The sequence below is a fragment of the Schistocerca piceifrons genome, chromosome 2 (genome assembly GCF_021461385.2).
Source record: "Schistocerca piceifrons isolate TAMUIC-IGC-003096 chromosome 2, iqSchPice1.1, whole genome shotgun sequence".
NCBI classification, from domain to species: domain Eukaryota; kingdom Metazoa; phylum Arthropoda; class Insecta; order Orthoptera; family Acrididae; genus Schistocerca; species Schistocerca piceifrons.
In genome coordinates, this window is record NC_060139.1 from 72,771,509 (window position 1) to 72,786,092 (window position 14,584).

The 14,584-nt window shown below is 44.8% G+C and overlaps 1 protein-coding gene across 1 annotated transcript in view; it reads left to right on the forward strand.

Moving 5' to 3' along the window:
- The window catches only part of LOC124776199 (L-threonine 3-dehydrogenase, mitochondrial), a 264,550-nt gene that overhangs the window by 122,679 nt on the left and 127,287 nt on the right, over positions 1 to 14,584 (forward strand). The window contains exons 2-3 of the mRNA XM_047251031.1: positions 904 to 1,083; positions 13,845 to 13,958. Of these exons, the coding sequence (XP_047106987.1) occupies positions 915 to 1,083; positions 13,845 to 13,958 (283 nt within the window). The 5' untranslated portion in view covers positions 904 to 914. The remainder of the gene's footprint in view (positions 1 to 903; positions 1,084 to 13,844; positions 13,959 to 14,584) is intronic.

Below are 14,584 nucleotides of genomic sequence, written 5' to 3' on the forward strand. Positions count from 1 at the left end.
ATGGACTATCAGCTCGGAGACCATGGCTGCGGTTACCCTTGACACTGCATCACAGACAGGAGCGCCTGCAATGGTGTACCCAACGACGAACCTGGGTGGACGAATGGCAAAACGTCATTTTTTCGGATGAATCCAGGTTCTGTTTACAGCATCATTATGGTCGCATCCGTGTTTGGCAACATCGCGGTGAACGCACAGTGGAAGCGTGTATTCGTCACCGCCACACTGGCGTATCACCTGGCGTGATGGTATGGGGTGCCATTGGTTACACGTCTCGGTCACCTCTTGTTCGCATTGACACCAATTTGAACAGTGGACGTTGCTTTTGAGATGTGGCTCTGCCCTTCATTCGATCCCTGGAAACCCTACATTTCAGAAGGATAATACACGACCGCATGTTGCGGGTCCTGTACGGGCCTTTCTGGATACAGAAAATGTTCGACTGCTGCCCTGGCCAGCACATTCCCAAGACCTGTCACCAATTGAAAACGGTGGCCGAGCAACTGGCTCGTCACAATACGCCAGTCACTACTCTTGATGAACCGTGGTATCGTGTTGAAGCTGCATGGGCAGCTGTACCTGCACACACCATCCAAGCTCTGTTTGACTCAATGCCTAGGCGTATCAAGGCCGTTATTACGGCCATAGGTGGTTGTTGTGGATACTGATTTCTCAGGATCTATGCACTCAAGTTGCGTGAAAGTGTAATGAGATGTCAGTTGTAGTATAATATATTTGCCCAATGAATACCCGTTTATCATCTGCATTTCTTCTTGGTGTAGGAATTTTAATGGCCGGTAGTGTAGAGTTAGGTGTGGAATCGTTCTGTCTTCATTCGTTCCCTGCTTCCTTCGGACAGACAGCAACCGGGAAGTAACGTGCTTGTTGATGCAATGTCAACAGGAGAGGCGGTGATGTGGCTGGCTGGGCAGCTGGCGGCAGCGACGAAGAGAGCGGCGAGGAGCTGCCGGAGGCTGCTGGGGGCGGCGGCGGTGACGGCGGCCAGGAGCGAGCCGTCCAGAGAACGAGCCACCAGAGACTTCTGCTCTGCTGCCGGGCGCCCGCCACGTATCCTCATCACAGGTCAGTGGCCACTGCCTCTCCGTGTGCCTTACATGTATGTACAAATGTTCGTTTACAAAAGAAAATACACAAGTGCTGCCCCAGTCTAATTCTTGCACAAAGATGACTTGTGTACACTGATGACTCAGAACATTGCGACGCTGCCCAACACAAGATTAAATGCCAACTGGTGGCGCTGAGGGCACGTCACAAAGTAAGGAGAATACACAGAATGATTCAGCTGCCCATACCAACCCCATATGAGACAATAGTGTTGTTGGAAATTTCGCTTTGCAGCGGCGAAGCGCGTTGTCAAACTATCGCAGATTAATTGGTGGAGTAAACCAAGGCATCTTATACCTAATGTAAAAATTTTGTTTATGAAGCTATTTTAGCGCATTAACGCAGCGAGTCAGATATTAATCTTTTTATAGAGTTATATACAGGAAACTTTCTCTTCCACACTTCTCATTTTGATATCACCTGTTACTTTCTTGCCGGCGATGAAACAGAGTGTATAAGGCAACTTTTCTGAACCATTTGCGAAAGATAAAGTACTATAAATAAAATAAACTTACAGAGACATCCAAAACGTGTATGACTTCACCGCTAATTACACAAAGAATGACCGGAGACACTTGGATAAGTACGACAGAAGTACGACACATCTCGGTCCTAAGATACATCTACACCTGCATATATACTCCGCTAGCCACCAAGCAGTGTGTGGCGGAGGGCACAATTCGCGGCAAAGTCATATCCCCCCCCCCCCCCCCCCCTGTTCCACCCGCGGATCGCACGAGGCAAAAACGATTGTCTGAACGCCTCAGTACGAGCTCTAATTTCCCTTATCTTTGAATGGTGTTCATAGCGCGATTTGAAAGTTGGTGGTAATAATATATGCTCTGCATCCTCGGCGAAGATCGTATTTCGGAATTTAGTGAGCAGCCCCTTCCGTTTAGCGCGTCGTCTATTTGCAAGTGTATCCCCGTGCAACTCACGGTCAATCTTCACTTGTACGTCTTTTTGACAGTACGATTCCGTTTACGCAAAGCTCTGAGAGGAAACCGATATCGATTACACGGCTGTCGTTTGTCTGGGTCCCATTCCTGATACTGACGTAGTGCAGATCCCATAAAACGACATCGGTAGGGGCAGCTGAACCACGCCGCATAAGCAGAGCAGAGATGAATGGGGAATCAGTCAAGTGAGGTACGAACCCAAATGAATAAATCCACTGGCATAAGACAGATAAGCGATTTTGATGAAGGGTAGGTTCTTATGGCCCGGCGCCTGTGAATGAGCACCTGATAAACGACGAAGCTGGTTGACTGTTCACGTGCTACTGCCGTAAGCATTCACAGAAAGTGGTTAATAGACGATAAAACCACTAGTATGTGGCAACGTGTTGGCTGTCCGTGTCTCGTCACATATCGTGGAGGTCAGAGGCTTGCTCGCTCTGTGAAGCAGGATAGGCTTTTTTTTTGCCAGATCTGACGACAGAGTACAGCCCTGGTGCAGGCACAATTCTTTCTGAGCACACTGTTGTTGAGCCCGGAGGCTCCACAGCACACAACCGCTACATGTCCCCAAGCTGACCCAACGAAATCGTCAATTACGGTTGCAGTGGGCACTCTTTCACGAGAATGGACCATACATCAATGAAAACTTGCTGCCTGATCGGATTAACTGAATTTCTGATTACACTGGATGAATGGTCATACCCAATACGCTGCCATCCTCTGAGCATAGGCCTACGCTCGAAACATCCACCTCGCCACGGACACAAATCGGTGGGGGCAATGCGATGCTGTGGGGGCAGTGACCTGCGATTCCATGAGATTTGTGGCAGTTATCGAAAGCACAATGACAACAATGACAAATGTGGACTACGTGAGATTTTTTTTACTTTTTAAATTAGTTATATGTGCTGATTTCAATATTAATTTAGTATATGACGGTGCAAGAAACAGGGTGTTGGTAGATACCCTAAATTCATATGATCTGATGCAGACTGTTTTTTCCAGCTAGGGTGCAGGGGAACAGTAGCACAGCCATAGACAATAATTTTATTCATTCTTCATTACTAGATGGGCATTCTGTTAGTAAAAGCGCGAATGGCCTTTCACACCATTATGCACAAATTTTAACACTAACAAGTTAATCCAACATCAGTAGAGAGTTTTTTAAACCTTTTCAAGGAACAATAGAGGCAGGATGTTTATAGTGCCAATAACATAGATGATAAATACAATGCTTTCCTTAATACATTTCTCATGCTCTTTGAGAGTTGCTTTCCATTAGAGTGTTCTAAACGGGGTACTAGCAGTAATAGGCAGCCAGGGTGGCTGACTAGTGGAATAAGGATATGTTGTAGAACAAACTGGGAATTATATCAAAACGTTAGAAGTAGTCACAATCAAGCTACAGTATCCCATTACAAACAGTATTGTAAGGTGCTTAAAAATGGCCGGCCGGAGTGGCCGAGCGGTTCTAGGCGCTCCAGTCTGGAACCGCGCGACCGCTACTGTCGCAGGTTCGAATCCTCCCTCGGGCATGGATGTGTGGGATGTCCTTAGCTTAGTTAGGTTTAAGTAGTTCTAAGTTCTAGGGGACTAATGACCTCAGAAGTTAAGTCCCATAGTGCTCCGAGCCATTTTTTGGTTAAAAATGTTATGAGGAAGGCAAAGAGTATGTGGTTGTTGTTGTTGTTGTGGTCTTCAGTCCTGAGACTGGTTTGATGCAGCTCTCCATGCTACTCTATCCTGTGCAAGCTTCTTCATCTCCCAGTACCTACTGCAACCTACATCCTTCTGAATCTGCTTAGTGTATTCATCTCTTGGTCTTCCTCTACGATTTTTACCCTCCACGCTGCCCTCCAATGCTAAATTTGTGATCCCTTGATGCCTCAAAACATGTCCTGCCAACCGATCCCTTCTTCTAGTCAAGTTGCGCCACAAACTTCTCTTCTCCCCAATCCTATTCAATACCTCCTCATTAGTTACGTGATCTACCCACCTTATCTTCAGCATTCTTCTGTAGCACCACATTTCGAAAGCTTCTATTCTCTTCTTGTCCAAACTAGTTATCGTCCATGTTTCACTTCCATACATGGCTACACTCCATACAAATATTTTGAGAAACGACTTCCAGACACTTAAATCTATACTCGACGTTAACAAATTTCTCTTCTTCAGAAACGATTTCCTTGCCATTGCCAGTCTACATTTTATATCCTCTCTACTTCGACCATAATCAGTTATTTTACTCCCTAAATAGCAAAACTCCTTCACTACTTTCAGTGTCTCATTCCCTAATCTAATTCCCTCAGCATCACCCGACTTAATTCGACTACATTCCATTATCCTCGTTTTGCTTTTTTTGATGTTCATCTTATATCCTCCTTTCAAGACACTGTCCATTCCGTTCAACTGCTGTTCCAAGTCCTTTGCTGTCTCTGACAGAATTACAATGTCATCGGCGAACCTCAAAGTTTTTACTTCTTCTCCATGGTATGTGGTATGCAAATAGAATAGCTAATTCTCTTGTATCTCGCCTGGAAGGTGGCGTGTGGGTCTGCTCCTGGAAACTGAAAGGTTGGCCGAATGAAGGAAGCGAGTAGGAGCAGGTGAGGTAAAACACGTCGGTACTGCTAGTAAAGTAAAAGTGGTTTTATTATAGTATAAACATATGCTAATATATTACATAACTTTAGGTGATGAGCACGTATGTGTGCAGTCAAAGTCCAGATAAGAGAGTCTCAATAGCAAGCTAAGCTAAAGCGATGGTTCTCGGGGGTCTGCTCTTCACGAACTAGGCGAAAGTGGAGCAGCGCTCGTAGAGCTGCACAGCATCCGCTAGAGGGCGCTGTGGTCTGCGGAGGTTTTCCGCTGTCGTAGTGCCAACCTACGCTGTGGCATCGGAACTATCGATACCACAGCCCTCCCACTGAAACGGCGCACCGTCGTTGAGTAAGGCTTCCGACGGCAGGTGGTGGCGCAAGTGAGGGGGCGAACAGCGGAATTGCCGGGGCGTGCCGCCCACCCGCGTCCCCGAATTGCTCGCGAGGGGGCGAGGTAAACGCCCCATTGAAAACCTGCCCAGGACAGGCACCGCCACTGGGTATGCTCGGATGAGGAGGCGGAGCAACAACCTCCATGGGCGACGGCGACGGCGGCGGCGTGACGGCAGCCTCAGCGAGAGAAGAGAGAACCGTTCCGATGGCGTGAGAAGATGCATCGACAGCCAAAACAACTGGTTTGGCGGGATCGAAAGGAATCAAACAGCGATCACTCGACAAAGCAGATTTGAGCTTGTGAAAAGCAGAGTCACATTCCGAAGACCAAACAAAACGAACGTTCTTACGCCTAAGGCGATGCAAAGGCGCTGCAATCTGCGCTGCATTTGGTATAGCCGCGCGAGATTAGCCGAGCGGTCTGGGGCGCTGCAGTCATAGACTGTGCGGCTGGTCCCGGCGGAGTTCGAGTCCTCCCTCGGGCATGGGTGTGTGTGTGTTTGCCCACAGGATAATTTAGGTCAAATAGTGTGTAAGCTTAGGGACTGATGACCTTAGCAATTAAGTCCCATAAGATTTCACATACATTTGATTTTTTTTCCCTTGCTTTTGGTATAAACCGAACATAATATGTAGTTTTGCGCAACACAGACTGAAGTTCTTTCAAGTTCCTGGGTACTGGCAAGTCTAATCACACGGAGATGTGACGGCGAGGGTTGGATACCCAGTCCGTTAATCATATGTCCTAAATACCGAACCTCAGTTTGAAAAAATTTGCACTTGTCTGTTACACTTGCTGTGGACGCCTTCCACCCTGCATGAAACTGTCCTTTCGGAGCATTGCGCCGTGTCTTGCAGTCGGTACAAATTCACGTTCCAGTACCTGTCTGTATTTGTCCGCTGTGACAAGTCCCTCAATGGAAATGGGCCCAATAATGCGTTGTGCACTGCCGGCGCAGCAGACAGTGACTTTTTTGCTGATAAGGTTGAGCAGCAGCTTTAACGCGTGGATTGTCAGAACCCCAGTGATGTCACTTCTGTTAGTTGACAGACCCACGGAGATGGAAGTGTATCTTACCACTGAGCCTCATCTGATCCGTATCGACTGTTCTATTTTTTGTGGACTGGCAAGACAGCCAGTCCACTAGGACAGGAGGCCGAAGGGCACGCGTTTAAACTCACGCAGGATGGCGTGAGGTCTGGAACAGGTCAAGGTCTTATAGTGGCAAAAATAGTACGTAGCTTCTGGAATACTTAACTTTAATCCATAATTGGTGAACATCGGTCTGACGGTACATGCATCACAAGATAAATAGCAATAGATAATGGCGCCTTGCTAGGTCGTAGCAAATGACGTAGCTGAAGGCTATGCTAACTATCGTCTCGGCAAATGAGATCGTAATTTGTCAGTGAACCATCGCTAGCAAAGTCGGCTGTACAACTGGGGCGAGTGCTAGGACGTCTCTCTAGACCTGCCGTGTGGCGGCGCTCGGTCTGCAATCACTGACAGTGGCGACACGCGGGTTCGACGTATACTACCGGACCGCGGCCGATTTAAAGGCTACCACCTAGCAAGTGTGGTGTCTGGCGGTGACACCACACTATTTTCAAATGCCTCAATAACCTGGTTTCCAAAAGAATATCGACACTTCACATCCATCTCCTTCAGAGGTTGGAGCTGTTAAATTTTGTGACGGAAAAGGTGAAGTTTTTCTTCCATTATCCTCTGGAGAGTGCTATGTACTACTTTGTACAAAACGGTACGGACAGGTGCAGCAGCTGTTGCCATAGGGAAGCTGGACAGGAGCAGAAATTATTAGTCAACAAGTAATACAGCAAACAGAAGTTTTACTTAACAAGTAGCTTTCTCCAGGCGTTGAGAAGAAACATTATAAAAGAACAAACAGCAATAAAGTCCAGCTAGAACACGAAGCAAACTAAAAAGGGTCGCGCAGTTTGTGGCTTCCCTTACTGATGCACTAATGAGCTTTCGAAAAGTGACAGAGACTGAAGATTGTCGAAAACTGTTTCTGCGACTGGGCGTACAGCACCCACCGGCCATTCTACAGAGTGATTCAGAAAGAATACCACAACTTTAGGAATTTAAAACTCTGCAACGACAAAAGGCAGAGCTAAGCACTATCTGTCGGCGAATTAAGGGAGCTATAAAGTTTCATTTAGTTGTACATTTGTTCGCTTGAGGCGCTGTTGACTAGGCGTCAGCGTCAGTTGATGCTAAGATGGCGACCGCTCAACAGAAAGCTTTTTGTGTTATTGAGTACGGCAGAAGTGAATCGACGACAGTTGTTCAGCGTGCATTTCGAACGAAGTATGGTGTTAAACCTCCTGATAGGTGGTGTATTAAACGTTGGTATAAACAGTTTACAGATAATGGGTGTTTGTGCAAAGGGAAAAGTTCTGGATGGCCGAGAACGAGTGATGAAAATGTATCTGGAGATGTTAGAGAATTGGCTGTTCCCTCAGCTCGAACAAGAAGCACAACAATTCATATTTCAGCAGGATGGAGCGCCACCCCATTGGCACTTATCTGTCCGTAACTACCTGAACGTCAACTACCCGAGGCGATGGATCGGCCGCCAGGCAGCCCGTGACAGAGCACTTCATCACTGGCCTCCAAGAAGCCCTGATCTTAGCCCCTGCGATTTTTTCTTACGGGGGTATGTTAAGGATATGGTGTTTCGGCCACCTCTCCCAGCCACCATTGATGATTTGAAACGAGAAATAACAGCAGCTATCCAAACTGTTACGCCTGATATGCTACAGAGAGTGTGGAACGAGTTGGAGTATCGGGTTGATATTGCTCGAGTGTCTGGAGGGGGCCATATTGAACATCTCTGAACTTGTTTTTGAGTGAAAAAAAAACCTTTTTAAATACTCTTTGTAATGATGTATAACAGAAGGTTATATTATGTTTCTTTCATTAAATACACATTTTTAAAGTTGTGGTATTCTTTTTCAATCACCCTGTATAACGCGGAGGCGGAGGGCATTCGTAGTCGGATCCACTGAAGGCCAGTGAGCGCGCGTCACTGGATCCGCTAGGTCCCCACGCGGCCGATATCGGCGTCTGTCGGAAACGTGTGCTTCCGTTACAAACTGTGAGACGCCGGTGGGGGTCGTATCGATCTATGATACTACAGAGAGACAATCGTGACATTCTCAGTCATTGTCCTGCATGTCTTGCTGATGCAGTGGGCTCCCCACTGAATCAGGTTTGCACTCTCTCTACATTCTTCAGGGTTACACCTGAGGTCGGTCGTTCTGACTGGCCTTTCGTGGAATCATGTAGGGATTCGGTCTTTTCAAAACATTTCACCAATCTGTTAAAAGATAGAGAAAACATCACACAAAATCTGTGTGAGAGGATGCTTAAATTTTGCCATCACAATTTGACTTGAATTCTGTGCTGTAATCTCATCGAGAAATGGTCACTCCAGATTGTGCTGTTCTTGGACTAGATGTGCTGTTAAGTACACGCCTCATCACATCGATACATCCAGAATTTGAGTAAGATGTCTTTACGATCAACAAATGCTGTTACAGTGTTAGTGCATCCATTCTGAAAATTGAATTGGGGCATCGATGAGAGAGGTATAGAATTTTCAGAGCTACAGAAAAATTATATCACAAGGGAAATCATTTACGGCGCACATTAAAACCACAGGAGACAAATACTTTCTAACGTCTATTTTGCGCCACCCTGTAATTTGTAGGGACGTGGAATGGCAGTGAATCTACAAAAGGGACTGCTTAGAAAGCACTTGTATGCCCCATCTTAGAATATTGTTCGAGTGCGTGGGATCTATACCAAACAGGACTAACAGGGTTCATTAAACGTATACAAACATGGCGGCACGAATGGACATGGGTTTGTTTCAGGCATCGCTTCCGTAAAGACTGCAAATGCGAGATTAGACTAACTATAAACGGACACAAAGATATTTAAGCAGTCGTTCTATTGCTCTCCATGCGCTATTGATATGGGAAGAAACCGTAACGTGTCATGCAATGCTTGACCAAGGCAACCACAGACGGTGGTGATGCTGATCGGCAAGTCCAAATCTTGCAACATGCGCTTTCCATTTTTTCGACAAGCTTAAAGACATTTTCCAACGGTGAGGACATTAACACAGCGGTTCTCGTATGGCTTCGTGGCCCGGGTTGCTATCGCCGATAGATTGAACGATTCGTAGAACGTTCCAACTGCTGTTTATAGAAACTGGTCGACTACACTGAAAAACAATGTCCTGTATCTATATGACTTTGAAGTGTAGAGCGGCATTCAACAAGAAGTTACTTGGCCTGGCATAGCAATGTGTAACCTACTTTTTGAAGTCCCGTTATATGTTATATGTAGTTGTAGACGTACACTTGACAACGAGAGAACGGACTCAGAGACCGAATGACTTCGAAGGGCATCGGCCTACTATCCTTTTATAATGTGCTCATCATAAGAATAAACCTGACGTAAACATAACACCATCTATTCTTCAGCGTTTGTTTGAATGTCATTGGATTTCGTTTCACAGTGAAGCGGAAGCCAAGCTGTGTCCAGTACAATCAAGTACGATCATTAAGTATACGTTTTGTGCTGTGTTACACCCACACAGGCTGAGCGATAATGCGGGCGCATTTAACTTGGATAACACGGGCCAGCCAGCTGTCCAACTAACCCGCAATGGCGTGTGCAGTTAAGATGTACAAAGAGACGAGGAGACAAATAATAATGCTTCGAATGTCATTAAATTTTTAAAGAGAATGAAATAATATTCGGCAGAACTCCAGACTACCTCACGCTTCTTAGGTGACCAGACAGAAAGCATAAAATGAGATCGTTCTCACCTAATATAGTATTATAATCACAAGCAAGAGTGGTGAAAATTCCTAACTTAACACAAGAGTAATTTTTCTATGCGTGATGCAAAAGCACACTGCAGGGGTTTCATAGTGTTGTTGAATACTGAAGCCACTGAAGGTGTTAATTACAGTCAGTCGTCTGGTAATCTCTCATTCCTTATCGAATCCGAGAAGAGCATTTCAGTTCTGGAACTGTGATCTGCTACGTTAGTAACGAGTCGATCAACAGCGCAATCCACGAAGCCATCCAGGCGCTGCATTTTCTCCTCTTCTTTAATGAGGTGACATTCTATAACCCTCCACCATTTGGCGGTGACATGTGAAAAAGCTGCTTGTGTTGGTTCCAATACGTCTGTCAGCTTAACAGTCTTGTTATATCTCGCGACAGATCCCTTAACTTGGCTCCAGGTCAGTTCTGTTGGGTTCATATTTTTATGGACAGGGGCAAATGTAAAAATTATGCATTTATATGGTGCGTTCGTAGTTGTGAAAATTATTGTTTTTCATGTTTCTATGACAGTTATCACTCTGGTTCGTGTGAAACTACATCTGTGGTATAAAGCAATGGACATAGTCCAAATAGGGAGTATTTGGTTTTCACTTTTTTCCTAAAAAATTAAATTATGTTTTCTTAATTTAAGTAACATTTATTAACAATCTTTCATTAAACATAGATAATTAAGAATTTATAATCGACATGAAAACAGGAATTTCACGTGCAATATGAAATTAGAAACAAGAAGACGTCTATTACTCATAACAAATGATAATGAATTTTACAATTACGAGTTGTATGTATTCAAATTGAATGGAAGAAAGGATAATTAAGGTGAGACTTGAACAAGCAAGTGACGTACAGCACGAGATTATCAATCTAATCCGCTACCGATTACGCTATACATCCATTACGTAGTAGTATTTCGCTACTGATTCCGCTATACATCCACTACATTTATATTAAACAACTGCATCAAATAAATTGACCCGGGAAATTTCAGAGCCGATTTTCTGTAAATTTATGAAAAAAATTAGGAACAACCTTTATCTCGGTTCTTTTTAACAGCGTCGACGCGCGTGTTTCATTACGGAGCAGTAAGTACCTTCAGTATTTTCATACTGGGTATTAACACCGCGACAACAAAGCCCAATAGCACAGAGACTCCGACCGTACACGATTTCTGAACAAAAAACCTACATAGCTAAAGCGTGATTAAGAAAAACGTTGATGGTTGTTAATATATGAGAATATCTTAAATTTTCATTTGACGTAACTTGGTAATAAGATATCAAATACATAAGAAGGACCTACTTCCAAGAGCTTAACAACATCAGTGTACGTGTGCTATGGCTTCTGACCAATCATTCACGTCTGTGTTCGTTTACGTCAGGTTTATGTTTATGATGAACGGAATATAGTAAGGGAGTACTAAACGGCAATTTCTGCGAAAGAGTTTGCTCAGATGTTGCTTCCATTTGCAAAAAAATTACACTTTGTGATCAAAAGTATCCGGACACCTGGCTGAAAATGACTTACTAGTTCGTGGCGCCTTCTGTCGCTAATGCTGGAATTCAGTATGGTGTTGGCCCAGCCTTAGCCTTCATGACAGCTTCCACTCTCGTTCAATCAAGTGCTAGAATGTTTCTTGGGAATGGCAGTCCATTCTTCGCGGAGTGCCGCACTGTGGTGAGGTATCGATGTCGGGCGGTGAGACCTGGCACGAAGTCGGCGTTCCACAACGTCCCAAAGGTGTTCTATAGGACTCAGGTCAGGACTCTGTGCAGGCCAGTCCATTACAGGGATGTTATTGTCGTGTAACCACTCCGCCACAGGCCGTGCATTATGAACAGGCGCTCGATCGTGTTGAAAGATGCAATCACCATCCCCGAATTGCTTCAACAGTGGGAAGCAAGAAGGTGCTTAAAATATCATTGGAGACCTGTGCTGTGATAGTTCCACGCAAAACAACAAGGGGTGCAAGGCGCCCCCATGAAAAACACGATCACACCATATCACCACCGCCTCCGAATTTTACTATTGGCACTACACACGCTGGCAGATGACGTTCAGCGGGCAATCGCCATACCCACACCCTGCCACCGGATCGCCACGTTGTGTACCGTAATTCGTCACTCCACACAACGTTTTCCCACTGTTCAATCGTCCAATGTTTACGCTCCTTACACAAAGCGAGGCGTCGTTTGGCATTTACCGGCGTGATGTGTGGCTTATGAGCAGCCGCTCGACCATGAAATCAAAGTTTTCTCACCTCCCGCCTAACTGTCGCAGTACTTGCAGTGGATCCTGATGCTGTTTAGAATTCTTGTGTGATGGTCTGGATAGATGTCTGCCTATTACACATTACGACCCTCTTCAACCGTCGACGTTCTCTGTCAGTCAACAGACGAGGTCGTCCTGTACGCTTTTGTGCTGTACGCGTCCCTTCACGTTTCAACTTCATTATCACATCGGAAACAGTGGACCCAGGGATGTTTAGGAGTGTGGAAATCTCGCGTACAGACGTATGACACAAGTGACACCCAATCACCTGACCACGTTCGAAATCCGCGAGTTCCGCGGAGGGCCCTATTCTGCTCTCTCACGATGTCTAATGACTACTGAGGTCGCAGATATGGATTACCTGGCAATCTGTGGTAGCACAATGCACCTAACAAGAAAAGCGTATGTTATTGGGGGCGTCCGGACACTTTTTATCACATAGTGTACGTTCAAATGTCATGGCGAAGGATCCGTTTCTGAGTTGGCTGGATAGTTAGAGCGCCCAAAAATAGGGAATTTTGTTTATACATAACAGGCCTGCAAGCTGAGAGTTTCCCTGAATTCGGAGAATAGTGATTCCATCCGTAATAGATATACTTGAGCAGGAAAACATACATAAGTCGGGGCGGTGGCCAAGTGACATAACAGCTGCGTTACGATCACAGTCATCTTCTACGTTCGTGGAATCGAATCCCATAAGTTGCACAGATCTTTTACTCTTTCGCAAGACAGTAAAAAATTTCGCAGAATTTGAAATTAAACAAATTTGTTTGTGTGTGAACGAGAAAGGTGATTTGCGTACGTGCCTACTAATTTTGACGTCAAGTGTTTGATCCTCAATGTAGACTATATGTTTTTTGTGTTTCTTCTATGTTTTTGTCATAAAATATGAAATCTTTACTGCTGTGATGTAGTTGAACACATTTATATCTTGCATGGAGTGTAGACTATTAAGGAAGTGAAACGTGAGCGATATACAGATCAGACCAGAACAGAATAGAATCTTTTCAAATGTTGTGCTGCTGAAGGCTGCTGTAGATTAAAAGGGCAGATGGCATTACTAATGAGAAGGGGAGAAAAGAAACGTATGCAGAATATTATTAAAAGGAGGGAGCGGTTGGAAGGTCACATAATGTTGCACAAAGGAATAATCAATTTGGTAATTGAGGTAAGTGTGGGTGGAAAAAAATTGTAGAGGGAGACCAAGACTTGATACAGTAATCAGATACAAATGAATGCAGGTTGCACTACTTGAGTGGGATAGACTAGAGAAGGGAACTGCTTCATAACAGTCTGTGGACTGGTGACCATAACAACAACATCTAACTGGCATATTAACTGGTAAGTTTCGAACAGGCCAAACTCGAAAAGAAAATCTTCGTCTGCAACAGCGTTTTTACTTAAGCCGTGTTACGCGTTCTACCGTACAGTCTGCTTAAGTATCATCTTGTTTGACACGTAGTTATTTGAACTATCATTGTGTATACAATTTTCCTCGATTATGGAAATTAGTCTCTGACAAAACGCCACTAAGGTCGAGGCTTGTTCGTACGTTTCGCAGAGACGAAGCTAGTGTTTGCGCCATACGTATAACGTGCATTTCTCTTGCAGGGGGTCTGGGTCAGCTAGGCACCGAGCTGGCCAAGTTCCTGAGGAGCAAGTACGGCGCGGAGAACGTCATCCTCTCCGACATCATAAAGGCCAGCGACGAGGTCGCCAAATGCGGTGAGTCCACAAGCAGTCTCCAAACTGCCTCTGCTTACATTGTTAGAAAGAAAATCCTTAAAATACGCGGTGTACATGCCGTATCAATACAAAAAAGTAATCAGGTCATTTCATTTAATACGAGGGCTGATCAATAAAGACTGAGACTGATTTTTTTTCTAAGATGTTCATGACTTCATTCTGATGTTTACATGATATTTTTCAAAATACTCCTCTCCTACTTGAATGTGTTTTCATAGTGTCTCTGCCAATGTTCGAGCACATGGTGCAGGCTATTCTTTCTCAGGTTCTCGAGAACTGCCACACTTTTCTTGAGCGCTGCTTCAGAGTTCTCAAATCGAATGCCCCGAAGATTTGCCTTTAGCGATGGTGTAGGAAAGCAGCCTACTCACGCCGTATAAAATTCACATCAGCCTTTCCATTGTGTGCCAGCCAGTCCGCTGTACCTAGCTCTGACGTCATAAATGTTGTGCATTACTTTAAAAATCAAGTAAATAACCTGAAACGTTTCTAGCATGTCAGGAGTAATACTAAATCAATATGTGTTGAATATCAGTTCAATAACTTTAACCATTTTCGAAATTTGGATGTTTTTCTGTAAAAATCATTGGCGCAACAGAAAAGAG